Below are 18361 nucleotides of genomic sequence, written 5' to 3'. Positions count from 1 at the left end.
TCCAAATGCTAAACTGATTCCTTAAGATTGTAAAGTCATTTTGAAATTTTTTGCATAAAATATAATAGTGATTAAACAAATTAGTAATTCAATGTTATTCTTATTATAATAGAATTATGTCTTTTTCTTAATAAATTCATGATACAATCTTTGTTTGCCTAACACAAGCCCCCCAACCAAAAAAAAAAAAAAAAAACCAAGAAGAAGAAGAAGAAGAAGAAGAAGCCAGAAGTACATCTCATATATTCAATATCAATACAAGTAAAGTCTTAAGACAAGATTAAAAATATATAGAGCTTGTTTAGAGAAGCATTCAACAAACTCTTTTTATTTGGAAATCTTTTTCAACATAACTTCCAATAAGAACTTAGTAATGACTGAGGTAAGACAAACCTTCATCTAATATTTGCAACCTGACCTGTCTGTCTTGGTGAATCCCGACCCCAAGATACAAGTCGTTGATTGCATGCATTTCAGCAACAACATCTCTTATATGCATTCGTTTTCTTGGAGATTCCACAGAGCACAACACACCAATTTTGACCATTGAAATCAAGCAGTCATGCATTATGATTCCTGTGTTGGCGTGATTTTCATTGCCTTGAATAACTTCAACTTCTTCTAAGAGCAGTTGTGAATCAACAATCTCCATTACTCGTTCAGCCAAAGCCAACTTAGCAAAATGATGAATGCTTAGATTGTCCTTAAACATGTCATCAGTTGGCCCCTTCCCAGTGATCATCTCCAATAGAAGAATTCCATAGCTGTAAACATCTCCTTGTGTAGATGGTTTTCCACCCATCGCATACTCTGTAATTTATACTTTTATTAGAATCTAAGTGACCATAAGTCGGTGGTAGACAGAGTGCGTTTCAACACCAAGGTCATGGGTTTGAATGTCCTCTATATAAGGATCCTATTGTATAGGGGAAACACACACGAGAGAGAGAGAGAGAGAGAGAGAGAGAGAGAGAGAGAGAGAGAGAGAGAGAGAGAGAGAATATTCTATTTGAACAAGTAATTAGCCTTTTTCCTTTACTAAGGATCTGAATTCCTAACATCAATTGGTGTGCTATAAACTTATAAGTTCTTATAAAGATGTACATTGAAAAAGTATCTGCTACTCAAATGAAAGAAATCAGCTCCTCAGTCATCAAGTGAACATATGAGTTATTCATGTGTTGTTCATATCTTAATGTAATACATCACAACTAAATCCATTAACAGAAAAGAATTATTCATATCTTACCATGGTGTGATTCATGTGTTGTGCAAGTGAGTATTACCTTGTATATCCAAATCTTTGTGAATCTTGCCGGGGGTGGGTCCTTCCAATTTGGGGTCATTCTTTAAGGACCCTGATTTGAATAAAATCCGGTTGGTGTAGTCATCAAGTCCTTGGACCTTCATTTTGATTTAGGCCCGGGTCAGGTCTGAATCTGTTCTAGGGCAAGTATTATTTATGTGAAACCCAATCCCCCAGCGAGGTTGTTGTCAATTGGGATTATCCGCTCACAAGCTAGAATTGTTTGCATGGTGAGGCAGCTGTGAAAAGTTTGTGCATAGATGCTCTTATTATGGAGGACGTTGTCTACTATGGGGGTGATTAGCTACCTCTGCTTTTGTACCATTGTTGTAGCCCACACCCAACCACCCTAGCAGGTGTGTTACACCATGTTAGGCTCAGGGCCCAAAAATCAACCCAATCTATGATTCAGGTGGACCACATGATTGGAAACTGTGTACTAAGGGCAATGTTCAGCTCTAAACTATTTCCCTTCATGTGGTCCACCTGAATCATGGATTGCTTATTTTTGGGCATCCAGCCTAGATTTTAGTGTGATGTCATATGGTTGGAGTGGATTTCATGTTATCATCACGGTAGGCCTTATAAAAATTCAAGGGTGAATATATCTCTCCCAATCACTTATTATGTCGTTGTTGTCCACTTGAAACTAACTCAGGATGCCACATCAAATGGTTGGAGTGTATTTCACATAAACATAAAATGGGTCATGTAAAAAACCAAGGGCCTGCATCGATCTACCCAACGGTCCCATCGTGGTATGGTCCACCTGAATCACAAACCAGTTTGATTTTTGGGCCTTTTCTGTCAGGCAAGAAAGCTTTATGATCTGTTTTCTTGATCTGTTATGAAGCTCGGCTACTCTGAGTTTGGTGTGGTGGTTCAGGGTTGGTTTATGTTTATTGGGAGCCATTACTCTGTAGAGACTCTGCTGTTTGAATTGTGGTGGGTATGCTCTCAGGTTTCAGACACTCTGTTCTGCTTAGAAGGAAGCTATCTGCCAGTATTGTTTTGGGGCTGTGTTTTTTTAGCCATTGCAAGTTTATTTTTTTACAACATATGATGAATTTTTGTAAATCTTTCTTTGTTGGGGTATATGATAGGTGAGGCATGACCCTTTTTGTGGTACTCACCCGAAGTATATGTAAATCTCTTTTATGATCAACAAAGTTATAGGTGGTGTGCCATTGTGCTCCCACCTTTCTTGAAAAAAATAAAAATATTGATGATTGTGATTCCGATAAGAACAACAGCAGTAACAACAAAGATGATAATGATGATGATGATGATAGAAAATAGATGAAATTGTTACCTGGAGCAATGTACCCAATAGATCCCTTCATACCAACTGAGCTGCTTTGAGAAACCTCAGATAAGAACCTGGCTAGCCCAAAATCACTCACATGAGCAATCATGTCATCATCAAGAAGAATGTTGCTTGGCTTTAAATCTTGATGAATGATTGATGTTTGGCAATGATTATGTAGATAATCCAGTGCAGAAGCCACATCTATAGCAATGTTTAGCCTTTGAGTAAACTTCAAGTTCCTTCTCGGCTGGTCATGGCCCTCCCTGTGCAACCACTTCTCTAGACTTCCATTGGACATGTACTCGTAAACTAGAGCTTTAAAATCATTGCCCTTAAAATCAATGCTAGAGCAACAAGTTAAGATCTTGACAAGATTCCGATGCCTAATGTTTCTCAAGGCATCGCATTCGGCAATGAAGCTCTGCAGAGCTCCTTGTTGTTGAAGGTTGAAGACTTTCACCGCTGCCATAATCCCAACACGATCTAGAATCCCTTTATATACTGCGCCAAAACTTCCAGTTCCGATCAAATTGGCATGAGAGAACTCATCTGTTGCTTTAAAGAGTTCCGCATAAGACACGTTCATAAAAGGATCCTCCATAGAAGGCACAGCAAAAGGTTTCCTTCTTGACTTTCTTACCCGATAAAGAATGGTAAAAAAACATGATAATGATATAAGACCCAGGACAGCACCAATTATTGAGAATTTGACTTTTGAAGCAAAAGAGATCCCCCGTTTCTTGGAAGCTTGGCTAGAGCACGGTGGCAATTGTAATTCATGAATACCCCCACAAAGCTTACTATTTCCGAGCACTGAAACTCGACTGGCATTTCCAAAGACCCCTTGTTTTGGTAATTCACCCTCAAAATTATTGAAGGATAGATTTAGATACTCTAGAGCAAACTTCTCTAGGTATCTTGGAATCTTCCCAGATAAGTTGTTGCGTGAAAGATCCAGATATCTAAGACCTTTTAGAGTACTGAATGTTGATGGAATTGATCCTTGAAAGAAGTTCCCATCCAACCCGAGATACTCTAGGCTGAGACAATTGCCTAGCCAGCTTGGAATTTCGCCTGATAATTTGTTATTGAAAACACCCAATGCTCCAAGAGCTTGCAAGCAACTGGCTTCTTGTGGCAGATTAGTGAAAGAGTTGTTTTGAGCTTGGAGATCAATCAAAGTGGGAATGCTGAAAAGTTGTTTGGGAAAGGTACCACTGAAGTTATTATAGCTGAGGTATATGAGGTTCAGGTTAGTGCAATTACCAAGATTTGAAGGTATGCTCCCCGATAATTTGTTTTCATTTAAATAGAGTTGGTACAATCTGGTGATGTTGCCCATTGAAGGTGGAATTTTCCCTGATAATCCATTTGAATTCAAGTCAAGTGCCTCCAACTTGTTAAGCTTCCCAACACCAATGGGAATTGTACCAGTCAGATAGTTATCCTCCATATACAGCGCTGTTAAGCCGACAAGATTCTGAATCCCAGATGGGATGCTTCCGAATATCATATTACTTCCAAAATGTAGGAATGTCAGTTGGGTGGAAAGATTAGCTATGGAGTCCGGCAACATGCCGCTGAAAGGATTATAGCTAAACTCCAGCACTCGTAAGCTACTGCAATTGGTCAAAGAATCAAGAAAACTCAAGTCACGAGCTTTCCCAATTCCAAGTTCATTTGCCCCCAAAGATAATTGCAAGAGACCCTTGAGGTTTCCAAAATTCATAGGCACAGATCCGCTAAAACTATTCTCAGCAAGGATAATAATTGCAAGTCCGGAAGCATTGGATAATGAAACTGGTATGGGTCCTGTGAATTGGTTTCCTCCAGCATAGAGCGCTTGGAGATTAGGAAGAGTGAGGCCTATGTTAGGTGGGAGATTTCCATGCAATCGGTTCAATCCCACGGAAAAAATGACAATAGAGGAGAGATTGTAGAGCCGAGGCGGAATCGTACCTGACAGTTTATTTCTATTTATGCTAAGAATCTTTAAGCTCACCAATTGACAAAGGTCATCTGGGACGTTTCCCTCCAGACTATTTCTTGAGAGATAAAGGGAAGTGAGAGACGAAAGGTTTCCAAGTGAAGGTGGGATGCTTCCTGCAAGACTGTTGAGATGAAGAATTAAGTTGGTGAGCTTCGATAGAGAGCCAAGCTCAGTCGGAATCCTCCCTGCGAGCTGATTCCCGGAAAGATCAAGAACTTGGAGTTTGAAACAGTGGGTCAGATTTGCTGGAATTTCTCCAGTGAATGTGTTGTTGATCAGAGCGAGATACCTCAAGCGGAACAACTGGCCAATCTCTTCAGGAATCGTCCCGTGGAAACTGTTGGCTGAGAGATCGATTCTCCTGAGGAAGGTGAGGTTCCCTATGAAGGGAGATATGGGGCCCACCAATTTCTGGGCAGTGAGGTTCAAGGCCATGACCCTTTGAGGATGACGGGGACCACCGCAAGTGACACCTTGCCAGTGGCAGAAGTGGAGAGTATGGTTCCACGAGCTCAAAGAATGGAGAGGATCGTCGGTTATTAAATGTTTGAATTTGAACAAAGCAAGGAGATCAGTTTCGTTGGAGAAGTGAGCGGCAGATCCAAAGAAACGTGGAACGTGAATGGTAGAGAGAAGGAGAAATGACCAAATTGCCCATAAGCTCATACGTGGGAGCTCGAGTTTGTGAATGTAGGAAAGGCAAAGTGAGGAGACATATATGGCATGGATTCTCCCATATATATACAGAGAAGGGCGACTTCTCGTCCGTCGATGATTTTTTTTTGGTGGGCCTAGTTTTCGGCCTATTTTTGCTTCTTTTTTCTTTTTTTTTTTTCATAAACCGCCTCTACTTGAGTGCGGATGATCCCCTGTTGCGTGGAAACAGCGAGCACCTGAATCCAGCTTTACCATTGGTACACGTCACTGACGTTTCCGGCTTCTCGTCCGTTGATGATTTTTTTTTGTTTTTTGTTTTTTTGGGTGGGCCCAGTTTTCGGCTTATTTTTGGGAATAAATTTTTCTTTTCATAAACCGTCACTACTTTGGTATATCGACTGAAAAGCACTTAGTCTTAAACTATTTCTCAAAAAACAAACCTTGTTATTACCATATACAGACCTGCCACCACACGTTTCAACTAAAGTTATAACAACACTATTAAGTAAGAAAATGACATCTGGCTTTTAAAAAAAAAAAACAGTAAGAAAATGACAAATTTGTCTTCTTTTAATGGTCCTTTAAATGCCTGTAAAGTCTTTAAGTTGTAAATGAATTAAAGATAATCTAATTACAAGGGTTATTTGGATGTATGTATTTTTCTAGAAAGGCTTTACAAGCTGTAAACATATTACAGCTTTTAGATGGCATCTTATGCCTAATAAAAAAACCATGTTTTATATTTCACATAAAGTTCGTACAGCTAAAAGTGCATTATACATGTTATAAAACAACAGTTAATATACACTCATAATATATTATGAGTATATGATATATCAAATCAATCCATCATGTACTTCCCTTTATGCTCTCCTGTGACCTTAAAAAACAATATCTCCCTTATTAAATGGACCAGATGAGGAAAGTATGGGGCGTCCATCATTAATAACTTCTACATTGCATTTGGGGCTCACTATGATGGGTGGAAGACATCCAATCCATTTAGTGTTTGTAGTTCACCGCCCAAGTTTTATTGTATGAATTTGTACTTTATTCATTGTAAACACTTTACCAGCTATCCAAATACACAATATATTCCGTTTACATTATCACTTAAAAGTCATATAGAATAGTATGTAAACCGATTACACTTGAAAAATAAGTCCAGGGATAGAACCAATGTCCTATCTCCTTTTTTTCAAAAAGTATGCCCCATCTCCACCATATGGGAATGAAGTCGCCTTGAGAAGAACTTAGCCAACGGTATCCCAGCAGGATGCATAAAAACTAGCAAGGAAACCGTCCAGGCTAGGAGCTCCATCCTTAGGCATAGTTAGGACTGCCTGATTGACGCAAGGGAGGACGTGAGGTCGAGCATCGTCTTCCTCAAGAGGATTACTCCGAATCCACGGAGCTTCTTTGGACTCCTCATAGAGACTTCTCGAATCCACGAGGAAAGAGAGTAGGAAATAGAAAGAAATTCTAATAAATTCAAATTTGATTAATCCCTCCATAAAAATGAGTTCACAACCCTTTAAATAGGGGTACCAAGCAATGGGAAAGAAATCAGAATCAAACTACAACTAAAACTCCTAGAATTCGCGACTTACTATAAATAGTAAACTTACTATTTATAAATGGTCGTGATGTCTACTAGTGCGCAAGGTTTTCGGCCAAAAATAGTAAGTGTCTTATTTGGCTTTACCAAACCGTTCTCCTAATTATTCTAAGCTCTTTTCACGTTGGGCGCAACTCCTAAAGCCCGACGGATGAAGAGTTATAATCAAACTAAAACTTACTATTTATAGTAAAATCGAAATTAAAACAGGGAAACGACCATCGATCAAGGGGTTTTTCGCAATTCCGGGTTGCGCAACCCGGCGTAGCGGGGTTAGTTGGCTAAAGTAGCTCATTTTACCCCAAAATCATATATTTTACGTCAGATAACTCATTCCGGATTGTGAGATACGCATGATCTAAGGTCCGACGGTCCGGATCACTTCTGTCATCGACCGGGCTTTTTCTGATCCATCTTGGCCATGAAACTGTCTCCGACCCACTCTACATCATTGATATACTTCAAGAATGGAAGGAGGGGCTAATAGGCGGTCATGAACCTCTTGGGAAACTAAACATGGGACGACATCCAGCAGGGAAGGATCCAAGTCCGATCTATCTGCCTTGTAAACTGATTGGAAATATTCTGACGCCACAAGCTCGATCTAAGATACTTCATCCAGCCTAAGTCCAGACTTGAGTTCTATACTACGAATGACTGATTTCCTTGACGTTCGGTCGCTGAGGAGTGAAAATACTTGGTATTTCTATCTCCCTCTTGCAGCCAGCTGACCCTAGACTTCTGTTTTTAGAATATATCCTCTACAATGCGCAACCATAGGAGAGATTTTGATCTCCTTAAGTGACGCAGGGATGAATGTGATGAGGATAACTACTCCGAATCCACGGAGCTTCTCTGGACTCCTCACAGAGACTTCTCGAATCCACGAGGAAAGAAAGCAGAAAATAGAAATAAATTCTAAGAAATTCGAAATTGATTAATTGATGAATAAAAACAAGTTCACAACCCTTTAATTAGGAGTACCAAGCAATGAGAAAGAGTTTAGAATCAAACTACAACTCAAACTCCTAGAATCCACGACTTACTATAAATAGTAAACTTACTATTTATAAACGGTCGGGATGTCTACTAGTGCGCAAGGTTTTCGGCCAAAAATAGTAAGTGTCATATTTGGCTTCACCAAACCATTCTCCTAATTATTCTAAGCTCTTTTCACGTTGGGCGCAACTCTTAAAGCCCGACGGATGAAGAGTTATAATCAAACTAAAACTTACTATTTATAGTAAAAACGAAATTAAAATAGGGAAATGACAGTCGATCCAGGGGTTTTTCGCAATTCCGGGCTGCATAACCGGGCATAGCCTGGTTGGTTGGCTTCAGTAGCTCGTTCTACCCCAAAATCATATATTTTACGTTAGATAACTCATTTCGGATTGCAAGATACGCCCGATTTAAGGTTCGATGGTCTGGATCACTTTTGTCGTCGACCGGGCCTTTTCTGATCCATCTTGGCCATGTAACTGTCCGTGACCCGCTCTACATCAGTCTCCTCCACTTCAAAAGAACTCGTCCTCGAGTTCTCGTCATGCTCTGGTTCATGATACTCAGTTAGGTCCGTGAAAGTCCATGAGATTGCCATATCATCTGGGAGATCAACAACATAAGCATTGTCATTGATCTTTCAGATGATTGGTACCGGTCCAATCTTCTTATTTTTCAACTTGTTGTACGTCTCGGTTGGAAATCTCTCTTTGCGCAGATGGACCATAATGCGGTCGCTCACCTCGAACACTTTTTGTCGCCGATGCTTGTCCGCTTGTTCCTTATACTTCTCATTCGAGGCATGTAGCTTGGTCTGCACTTCTGCATGGATGCCTATGATCTTGTCTGTCATATGTTCTGCTGCAATACTCGTGCCTGAGTGCTTGGGCAGAGGGACCAAGTCAAGTGTATGGCAAGGCACTCGTTCGTAGATAATCTGAAACGGTGATCTCCCTGTTGAGCGGTTCACCATATTGTTAAATACAAACTCTGCTTGAGATAAAGCCAAATCTCACTGCTTCGGTTTTTCTCCTGAAATACAACGAAGGAGGTTTCCCAATGTGCGATTCACAACTTCGGTCTGCCCATCAGTCTGTGGGTGGTAAGCACTACTGAATTGAAGTCATGTATCGAATCGATTCCATAAAGTCCGCTAAAAGTGGTTAATGAACTTCGTGTCATGATCGAAAGTAATGGTCTTGGGGACCCATGTAGCCGTACGACATCCCTGAAAAACAGATTCATCACGTGTGTTACATCGAGGGTCTTCTTGCATGGGATAAAGTGCGCCATCTTGGAGAAACGATCTACCACTACAAACATCGAATCCATGCCGCGTTGTGTACGTAGGAGACCAAGCATGAAGTCCATTAATAAATCCTCCCAAAGACCGTTAGGCACAGGTAACGGGGTGTAGAGGCCCGTATTCTGAGATTGTCCCTTGGAGGTCTGACAAACATGGCAACATTGTACGGCTTTTTCCACATCGCGTACTAATTGCGGCCAGTAATACCGCTCTTCCACAAGAGCTCGCGTCTTGTCTCGCCCTAGGTGTCCACCGAGGCCACCTCCATGTAGCTCCTGAATAATCTTCTCCCTCAGAGAACTTTGGGGGATGCACAATCGATTCCCTTTGAAGAGAAAATCGTCCTGTATATGAAGGTCACTGTGGTGACCTTCTTGGCACTTCATCTAAGAATCTTTGAAGTCCTCATCCTCGACATACAGCTCCTTGAGATAGTCGAAGCCGACCACCTCATTGCTCATCGTAACAAGTAGTGATGCACGACGGCTAAGTGCATCAAAACGAACGTGAATTTCTATAAAAATGCAACCCATCTAGATGCACACGATTCACGTTAGTCTGACTATTAATAAACTTTAATGCTTGATGGTCAGTGTACAAAACAAATGCGCCTGAACAACTGCGTATAACTCAAGCTCATAAGTCGACTACTTTTTTCTGGCTTCGCTGAGCTTTTCGCTGTAGAAGGCTACCGGCTTGCCTTCCTATGATAATACTCCTCTAATTTCGACGTATGAAGCATCACACTCAACCTCAAACAATTTGTCGAAATTAGGAAGCACCAAAACCGGTGTTGTAGACAAACGATGCTTGATCTCATGAAAGCTCTTATCAGCTTTATCGGTTCACTGGAACGGTCCTTTTTTCATGCAATCTGTTATAGGCACGACTATGGAACTAAAATCTCGCACAAATCGATGATAAAAAGTCACCAACCCGTGAAAACTCCTCACCTCATGAATGTTTGTCGGGATTGGCCATTCCCTAATAGCTCGCACATTTTCATCGTCCACACGAATGCCTTTGGACGTTACAACAAATCCTAAAAATAATAGGCTGTCAGTTAAAAAACTACACTTCTTCAAGTTGAGGTACAACTTGTTAATTTGTAGGACCTGCAGCACCTGCCTGAGATGTTTCCTGTGCCGCCTCATCCTGGCTATATATTTATATGTCATCAAAATATACTACCACAAATCGGCTAGTTAACGGTTTTAGAACTTGATTCATCAAATGCATAAAAGTACTTGGTGTGTTTGATAGGCCGAAGGGCATGACCAGCCACTCATACAACCTTTCCTTGGTCTTGAATGCCGTTTTCCACTCAACACCGGGTCGAATACGAATTTGATGGTACCCGATCCTTAGATCTAGTTTAGAGAACACCTTGGCCCTTTCTAACATATCGAGCATGTCGTCTAACCGTTGTATTGGGAACTGATATTTGATGGTAATTTTGTTGATTGCCCGGCTGTCGACACACATGCGTTAGCTTCCATCTTTTTTTAGCATTAATAATGCTGGTACGGCACATGGGCTCATGCTCTCTCTCAAGAGACCCTTACGGATCAATTCCTCCACTTGCCCATAAAGTGTCTCATACTCCTTCGGACTCATCCGATAATGAGGGCGGTTGGGCAGGCTAGCCCCAGGGACAAGGTCTATGTGATGTTGGATGTACCTCATGGGGGGCAATCCATCAGGTAAATCCTCAGGCCAGACTTCTTTGAATTCGTTTAGCAACAGTCTTAAACTTGGAGGGATGTTTGAGGGTTCCTCTTCCTCGCCCTTCACCACTACAGCGTATACCTCGCCGATTTCCTTAGATTCTTCCATAAAACCCCGAATAGTCAAGAGGGAACTCCCCTCCACTTTAGAGGCGTCGGGGTGGTTCTCTGGTGCCATAGGGCAAGGATTATTTTTCGACTATCATTGACGAATACGTAAACATTATCTTGTCCCCGATGGGTCACATCATGGTCCGACTGCCAGGGTCGACCGAGTAATATATGACAAGCTTCCATATCGACCACGTTACAAAGTATTATTCAGTTACCTTGGTCTCATTTACCTTTTTATCCAACCAATTGAGTACAGGGAAGGATGTTTTATCGTTGATAGCCGCAACTTGTCCACCATCACTCTTGAGACGATGTTCTCGCTACTACTACTATCTATGACCACATCACAGACCTTTCCATTGACGGTGCACCGAGTACAAAATATATTGTGTTGTTGTGGATGTAATTCCTTTCGTGGGGCATACAACAATCGCCTCACAACTAGAAATTCACCACGATCCTCGCCCGTCATTTCATCACCACCTGCTATTTCTTCAGTGATTTGTTCATATTCATCACAGCGATGGTCTTCTTCTGCGACCTCATCTTCAGTGCCCCCTTCATTTATAATCAAGTGTGCTGCGGGACGTTGAGGACAAGTATTTGATAAGTGGCCTGGTTGGCCACAGTGGTAACAATTGTTCGACCTTGGCCGAGCATAAGGATTTGGAATCCTACTCGGACTCACTGTTGTACGTGCTGCACGTTGAGGCCTGGATGAGTTGCTCACCGTATCACGGTTTGCGGTTGTAGGAAGTTGAGGTACTGGGTCTTTTCCTCGTGGCAGCACTGGATCCTGCGTGGGACCCGTCATGGGGGGTCGAATTGAAGGATATGGACGAGCAGAAGCTCTTACAAGTTGTGTTTCTGCTCTACCCGCCAATTGAACTGCTTCATCCACAGTCCCGACTGGGTACATCTGAACTCGTTCCTAAATTGTAGGTCGCAACCCACCTATAAATCGTGCCACCTTCTGTGACTTAGATTCTGACAGATCGTTTCGTGTAGCCAGCCGTTGGAATTCTTCAGTGTAATCTGTGACTGTTCGATTTCCTTGCCTGTAATTTTGATATTGCTGGAATAATATCTGTTCATAATCACTGGGGAGAAATCGAGATCGAAGAAGACGTCTCATCCATGGCCATGATGAGATGGGCGCCTTGTTCTGGCAGGCTCGTGAGAGTTGTAATTGTTCCCACCATGCAGAAGCACCAGATTTTAATTTAAACGCTACCAATTTTACCCTTTTATGATCTGGCACGTCCATATAATCAAAATATCTCTCTACTTCGGCTAGCCAATCGAGAAAATCTTATATACTTAATAAACCGTTAAAACTAGAAAGTTCAGCCTTACCTCGATAGTCTCTTTCAGCACGATCTAGATGATCACCTCCATGGATTGGTTGTCGAGTAAAATCCTCATTAAGGTCCTCGTCGCTAGAACTTGAATCATCTGGTGTAGCCCTACGGTTTGCCACTGGTAGTGCTCTACGAAAATCGGGGTTGCGTCGTACAGCAACCATGGGTGGTGGAGCACCGCCTAGGGCTCGGAGCGGAAGTAGCGCATCCGTAAGACGGTCGAGAGTTGCCTGCAGCCCTTGCATGGTCAACTGACTCTCCCGGTGGAAAGCTTCCATTCTTTCCAAAAGATAACGAATCCGTGGATCACCGTCTACAGGATTTTGATTCATACCTTCGTTGTTTGCCATCGGCCCAAGGGGAATCCTCGCATTGATACCAATTGACGCAGGGATGAATGTGATAAGGATAACTACTCCGAATCCACGAAGCTTCTCTGGACTCCTCACAGAGACTTCTCGAATCCATGAGGAAAGAAAGCAGAAAATAGAAATAAATTCTAAGAAATTCGAAATTGATTAATTGATGAATAAAAACGAGTTCACAACCCTTTAAATAGAGGTACCAAGCAATGGGAAAGAAATTAGAATCAAACTACAACTCAAACTCCTAGAATCCACGACTTACTATAAATAGTAAACTTATTATTTATAGACGGTCGTGATGTCTACTAGTGCACAAGGTTTTCGGCCAAAAATAGTAAGTGTCCTATTTGGCTTCACCAAACCGTTCTCCTAATTATTCTAAGCTCTTTTCACGTTGGGCGCAACTCCTAAAGCCCGACGGATGAAGAGTTATAATCAAACTAAAACTTACTATTTATAGTAAAAACGAAATTAAAACAGGGAAACGACCGTCGATCCAAGGGTTTTTCGAAATTCCGGGCTGCGCAACCCGGCATAGCCGGGTTGGTTGGCTTCGGTAGCTCGTTCTACCCCAAAATCATATATTTTACATTAGATAACTCATTCCAGATTGCAAGATACGCCCGATTTAAGGTTCGATGGTCTGGATCACTTTTGTCGTCGACCGGGCCTTTTCTGATCCATCTTCGTCATGTAACTGTCCGCGACTCGCTCTACATCATTAAGTTTTTGGATTACATGCTAAAATGTGCTCGGAAAAGGGATGGACAGTAGATATGAAAAACATAATCAGGCCCGTAGTAATGGTAATAGCTAATCTGCTCCCCTCAAGACAGGAACCAAAAGTTCCGGACGTTGCAAAACTCCAATCGGCCATCACAAGGGTGAGGATGATACATGAACGTCCACTTTTGAAACCTTAATGGGACCGCTGTGATGTTTATACCCCATCAGCCCCACCATGAGTAGAAGCGAATTGCATGGTGTTCCCCCACCGGAAGCAGATTGGCTGGTGCATCACACACCATCGATATAGCTGGTGTGGGTATCGTGTCGTGCGAAGAAGAGCGCTGATGCTCCTCGGCTCCGAGTTGTACTAACGGTTCAAATGAGATCAAAGTTATACGGCCCCAAAATGATGTATTAATTATATACACACCGTTCATCCATTTTTCAAGATCATTTCAGAGCATGAGACAAAAAATGAATCATATCCAAAGCTCAAATGGACCACACCACAAATAAGCAGCGGTGATAATGATTTTCACCATTAAAACATTCATAGGCCCACCATGACGTTTATTTTTCATACAATCTTTTCATAAGGTCACAAAAACATATATGAGAGGAAAAACTAGTATTATATTGATCCAAAACTTCTGTACCCGTAAAAGATTTCAATGGTAGACATTCAATCCTCTACTGTTTTTTGTAGTGTGGTCCACTTAATATTTATATCTGTCTTATTTTTCGGTTACAGCCTTACGACGAGATCTCTAAATGGATGGACAGTTTGGATATCACATATACCTCATGATGTGACCCACAGAACTTGCTAACATCAATACACCAGCTAGATAGCTGATGTGTGGTACACCAGCCAATCCGCTTCCTCCACCACCGACCCTTGTGGTATGTTGGCCTGATAATATTCTGCAGCCAACCATGATGTATGCCTTATATCCACGCGGTTCATCCATTCTAGGTGACTATTTTAGGGCCTGTTTGGCCGGGCGAATCCCATGGGATTAGGAGGAATGGGATGGATTTTAAGGTACTGATGGTGGTGTCAGTGGATTGGTTTAAGATACATGGGATTGCTATTTAACGGGACAAGTTCAGTGGGTATGTTTGGCACGCTTGGCATATCCCGGGATTTTACCATCCAATCCGTCCAACCAAGGGATGGGATCAATTTTAAGGTAATGATGGTGGTGTTAGTGGATTGTTTTAAGATCCATGGGATTGCTTATATCCAGGGACAAGTTCACGGGGTCTGTTTGGCTCGTCATGCATATCCAGGGATATTGCGATCCCATCCCACCTAATACGGTGGGATCGGGCCAGACCATTGTTGAGGCACGATGAGGCATATCCAAATCTTAAGTGAGACACACCAAAGAAAACAGTGTGACAAGGACAGCCATTATTGAAACCTTACTAAGGCATACCTTGATGTTTATTTTCCATCCAATATGTTCATAAGGTCATACGGATTCGGATGAAGGGAAAATACAAATATCAACTTGATCCAAAACTTCGATGGCCCTAACAAGATTTCAATGGTAGGTGTTCAATTCCCATGGATTTCTATGGTATGGTCCACTTGAGGTTTGGATCTGCATATTTTTTAGGCTCATACCCAAAAATGATCTTATAAAATGGATAGATGATGTGTATTATGACAGGGCCCACATAACTTTGCCACCTAAACATACCACCAAAGCAATCCATACGGTGTGTCCCAAAACCAGCCTGATACGTTTATGAGTCCACAGGATACATATATATTGCATACTCTTGGACCTGCCATGACATATGTGTTTTATCCATGCTATCCATCAGTTTTAACAGGTCATTTTGAGGTATGACCTCAAAACAGAGGTAGATCCAAGGCTCAAATGGGGCACACCATAGGAATCAGTGGTGATAATGACGCCACCGTTGAAACCTTCTAAGGGCCCACTGTGATATTTATTTGCCATCCAAACTGTTGATAAGGTCACATAGATCTAGTTGAAGGAAGAAAATAAAAACAAATATCAGCTTCCTAAAAATAAAATAAAATAAAATTTGTGGCCTTGGGAAGTTATCTAACGGTAGACATTTAATCCCTACTGTTTCCTATGGTGTGGCTCGCTTAAGCTTTGGATGTGCCTCCTTTTAAGCTTATTCCTTAAATTTATCTGTTTAAATTGATGGACCGCATGGATAAAACATATACATAAGGGTGGGCTCCACCGACCCGTGGGAATCTGTTTTGGTAAGGGTAGGACGCAATCTGCGTCCACGTTCGTACGGTTTATGGACGCGGTGGATGCATGGGAAGCAAATTGCCTACTGAGTTACTCTAGCTTACTGAGTAAAGTCTGTAGGGCCGACAGTGATGCATGTATCATATCCTATCCACGCCGGCCATCCATTTTTCCAGCCTATTTTAGGGCAGAGCCTGGAATCGAAGCAAAGCTCAAGTGAACCACACCTAACCTACGAAGTTCCTACCATACAATGGAATAAGTCAAATTGCAATTAATAATACAACACCATGCATACTATTGGGCTTTCAAGCTAAGAAATTATCACAATTTTCAGAATCCAGATTATGGAAAAAACATTAGAGGCAGCTGTACAGTTAAATGGCTGAATGTGCCAATTGGATCATGGCTAATTAAGCATCATCTGTGTCACTTCCACCAACCTGAGTTTCTTGGCACACCAAGTAGTTGAATCCATGGGCCCAACATTCTAAACTTGTATCTATCAAGGATGAACTTCCATTGTATCTCGTCACAAGGCTGACCGCGTGTGAAGAATGAGTGGGGACATAATGGGCTGTCCATATATAGGTAATGTAAATGTAAATTATTGTTGGTGTCTTAATTTCGTGAGCAATAGGGGTCTGTAGATGCCGTGGAGCAGAGGTCAATGCTATTAACAGTTGCTCGTACCCATCAAAAATTCAAAAAAATTCATATTGATTGCTGCAACGAGTCCAAAATGCTACTGTGCATGGTAAGGTTCTGATAGACTCAGCCCAATGACCTTTTGAAAATGCACCTTCCTCTGTTTTTCATGTGCCATTGGTTAACAGTCTAGGATGGTTCAGTGTTAAAGATATTGGAGGCAGCCATACCCATGTATCTCGTAGAATCAATAGTTTAGATTATCAAACATGAGGCTAGCTAGATCCAATAGATTCAGCCCACACGGATCCTGGAAACATCTTTGTTTTTAACGGGTGCCAATTGAAGATGTCTTTGGCCGGTGCTACATAATTTACAAGTGAAGATGGTCTTGCCAGTTGCTAGATTTAAAATTTTAGGTATTTTGGATTTATGTGCTTGGATAATCTTGACAAAGTCTATTGTAATCTTTCAAAAACAAAATGTCATTTAGGCCTGTTTGATTGTCCACATCCCACGAGACTCATCTGGCCGGCAGGTTTCATAAATTTGGAGTGCTGCACATATATGACCTGAGCACGGTCTACTACATTCTGTCAAATTAAGATACCGTTCTCATGTATTAGATTGCCTCCACTTTATGAAACTACTTCGTGAGCTTAGGTCTACTCACGCCGGCCTATTAAATAAAAGGGTCAGCCTCTCTTGACAATGCATCAGCTATTTTTAACTTGTTATTTTTAACTTGGGCCCAATTTGTGATGTAGAGAGGGTCGCAGACAGTTTCATGGCCAATATGGATCAAAAAAGGCCCCCCGGTCGACAATAGAAGTGATCTAGACTGTCGGACCTTAGATCGGGCATATCTCGCAATCCGAAATGAGTTATCGAGTGTAAAATATATGATTTTGTGGTAGAACGAGCTACTTTAGCCAACCAACCCCGCTTTGCTGGGTTACGTAAGTCAGATTTGCGAAATACCCCCGGATCGACGATCGTTTTCCTATTTTAATTTCGTTTTTACTATAAATAATAAGTTTTAATTTCATGAGCAATAGGGGTCTGTTGATGCCGTGGAGCAGAGGTCAATGCTATTAACAGGTGATTGAACCCATCAAAAATTCAAAAAATTCATGTTGATTGCTGCAATGAGTCCAAAATGCTACCATGTGCATGGTAAGGTTTTGATAGACTCAGCCCATTGATCTTTCGAAAATGCACCTTCCTCCGTTTTTCATGTGCCATTGGTTAACAGCCTAGGATGGTCCAGTGTTAAAGATATTGGAGGTAGCCATACCCATGTATCTCGTAGAATCAATAGTTTAGACCATGAGGCTAGCTAGATCCAATAGATTCAGCCCACACGGATCCTAGAAACATCTTTGTTTTTAACTGGTGCCAATTGAAGATGTCTTTGGCTGGTGCTACATAATCTACAAATGAAGACGGTCTTGCCAGTTGCTAGATTTAAAATTTTAGGTATTTTGGATTTATGTGCTTGGATAATCTTGACAAAGTCTATTGTAATCTTTCAAAAACAAAATGTCATTTAGCCTGCTTGATTGTCCACATCCCACGAGACTCATCTGGCCGGCAGGTGTCATAAATTTGGAGTGCTGCACATGTATGACTTGAGCACGGTCTACTACATTATGTCAAATCAAGATACCGTTCTCGTGTATTAGATTGCCTCCGTTTTATGAAACTACTTCGTGAGCTTAGGTCTACTCACGCCGGCCTATTAAATAAAAGGGTCAGCCTCTCTTGACAACGCATCAGCTATTTTGAAATTAGGCCCAATTTGTGATGTAGAGCGGGTCGCGGACAGTTTCATGGCCAATATGGATCAAAAAAGGCCGGGTCGGCAACAGAAGTGATCTAGACCGTCAGACCTTAGATCGGGTGTAACTCACAATCCGAAATGAGTTATCGGGCATAAAATATATGATTTTAGGGTAGAACGAGCTACTTTAGCCAACCAAC

At 41.6% G+C, this 18361-nt stretch overlaps 1 protein-coding gene across 1 annotated transcript in view; it reads right to left on the bottom strand.

Annotated features, from left to right (window-relative positions):
- Positions 1-224: 224 nt before the first annotated feature.
- LOC131252549 (probable LRR receptor-like serine/threonine-protein kinase At3g47570) overlaps positions 225-18361 on the bottom strand; it is an 89008-nt gene continuing 70871 nt past the window's right edge. The window contains exon 2 of the mRNA XM_058253141.1: positions 225-810. Within this exon, the coding sequence (XP_058109124.1) occupies positions 368-810 (443 nt within the window). The 3' untranslated portion in view covers positions 225-367. The remainder of the gene's footprint in view (positions 811-18361) is intronic.

Source organism: Magnolia sinica, chromosome 8, assembly GCF_029962835.1.
Source record: "Magnolia sinica isolate HGM2019 chromosome 8, MsV1, whole genome shotgun sequence".
Lineage (NCBI taxonomy): Eukaryota > Viridiplantae > Streptophyta > Magnoliopsida > Magnoliales > Magnoliaceae > Magnolia > Magnolia sinica.
The sequence above is the reverse complement of the archived record's forward strand: the minus strand, read 5'-3'. Positions and strand labels throughout refer to the sequence as shown.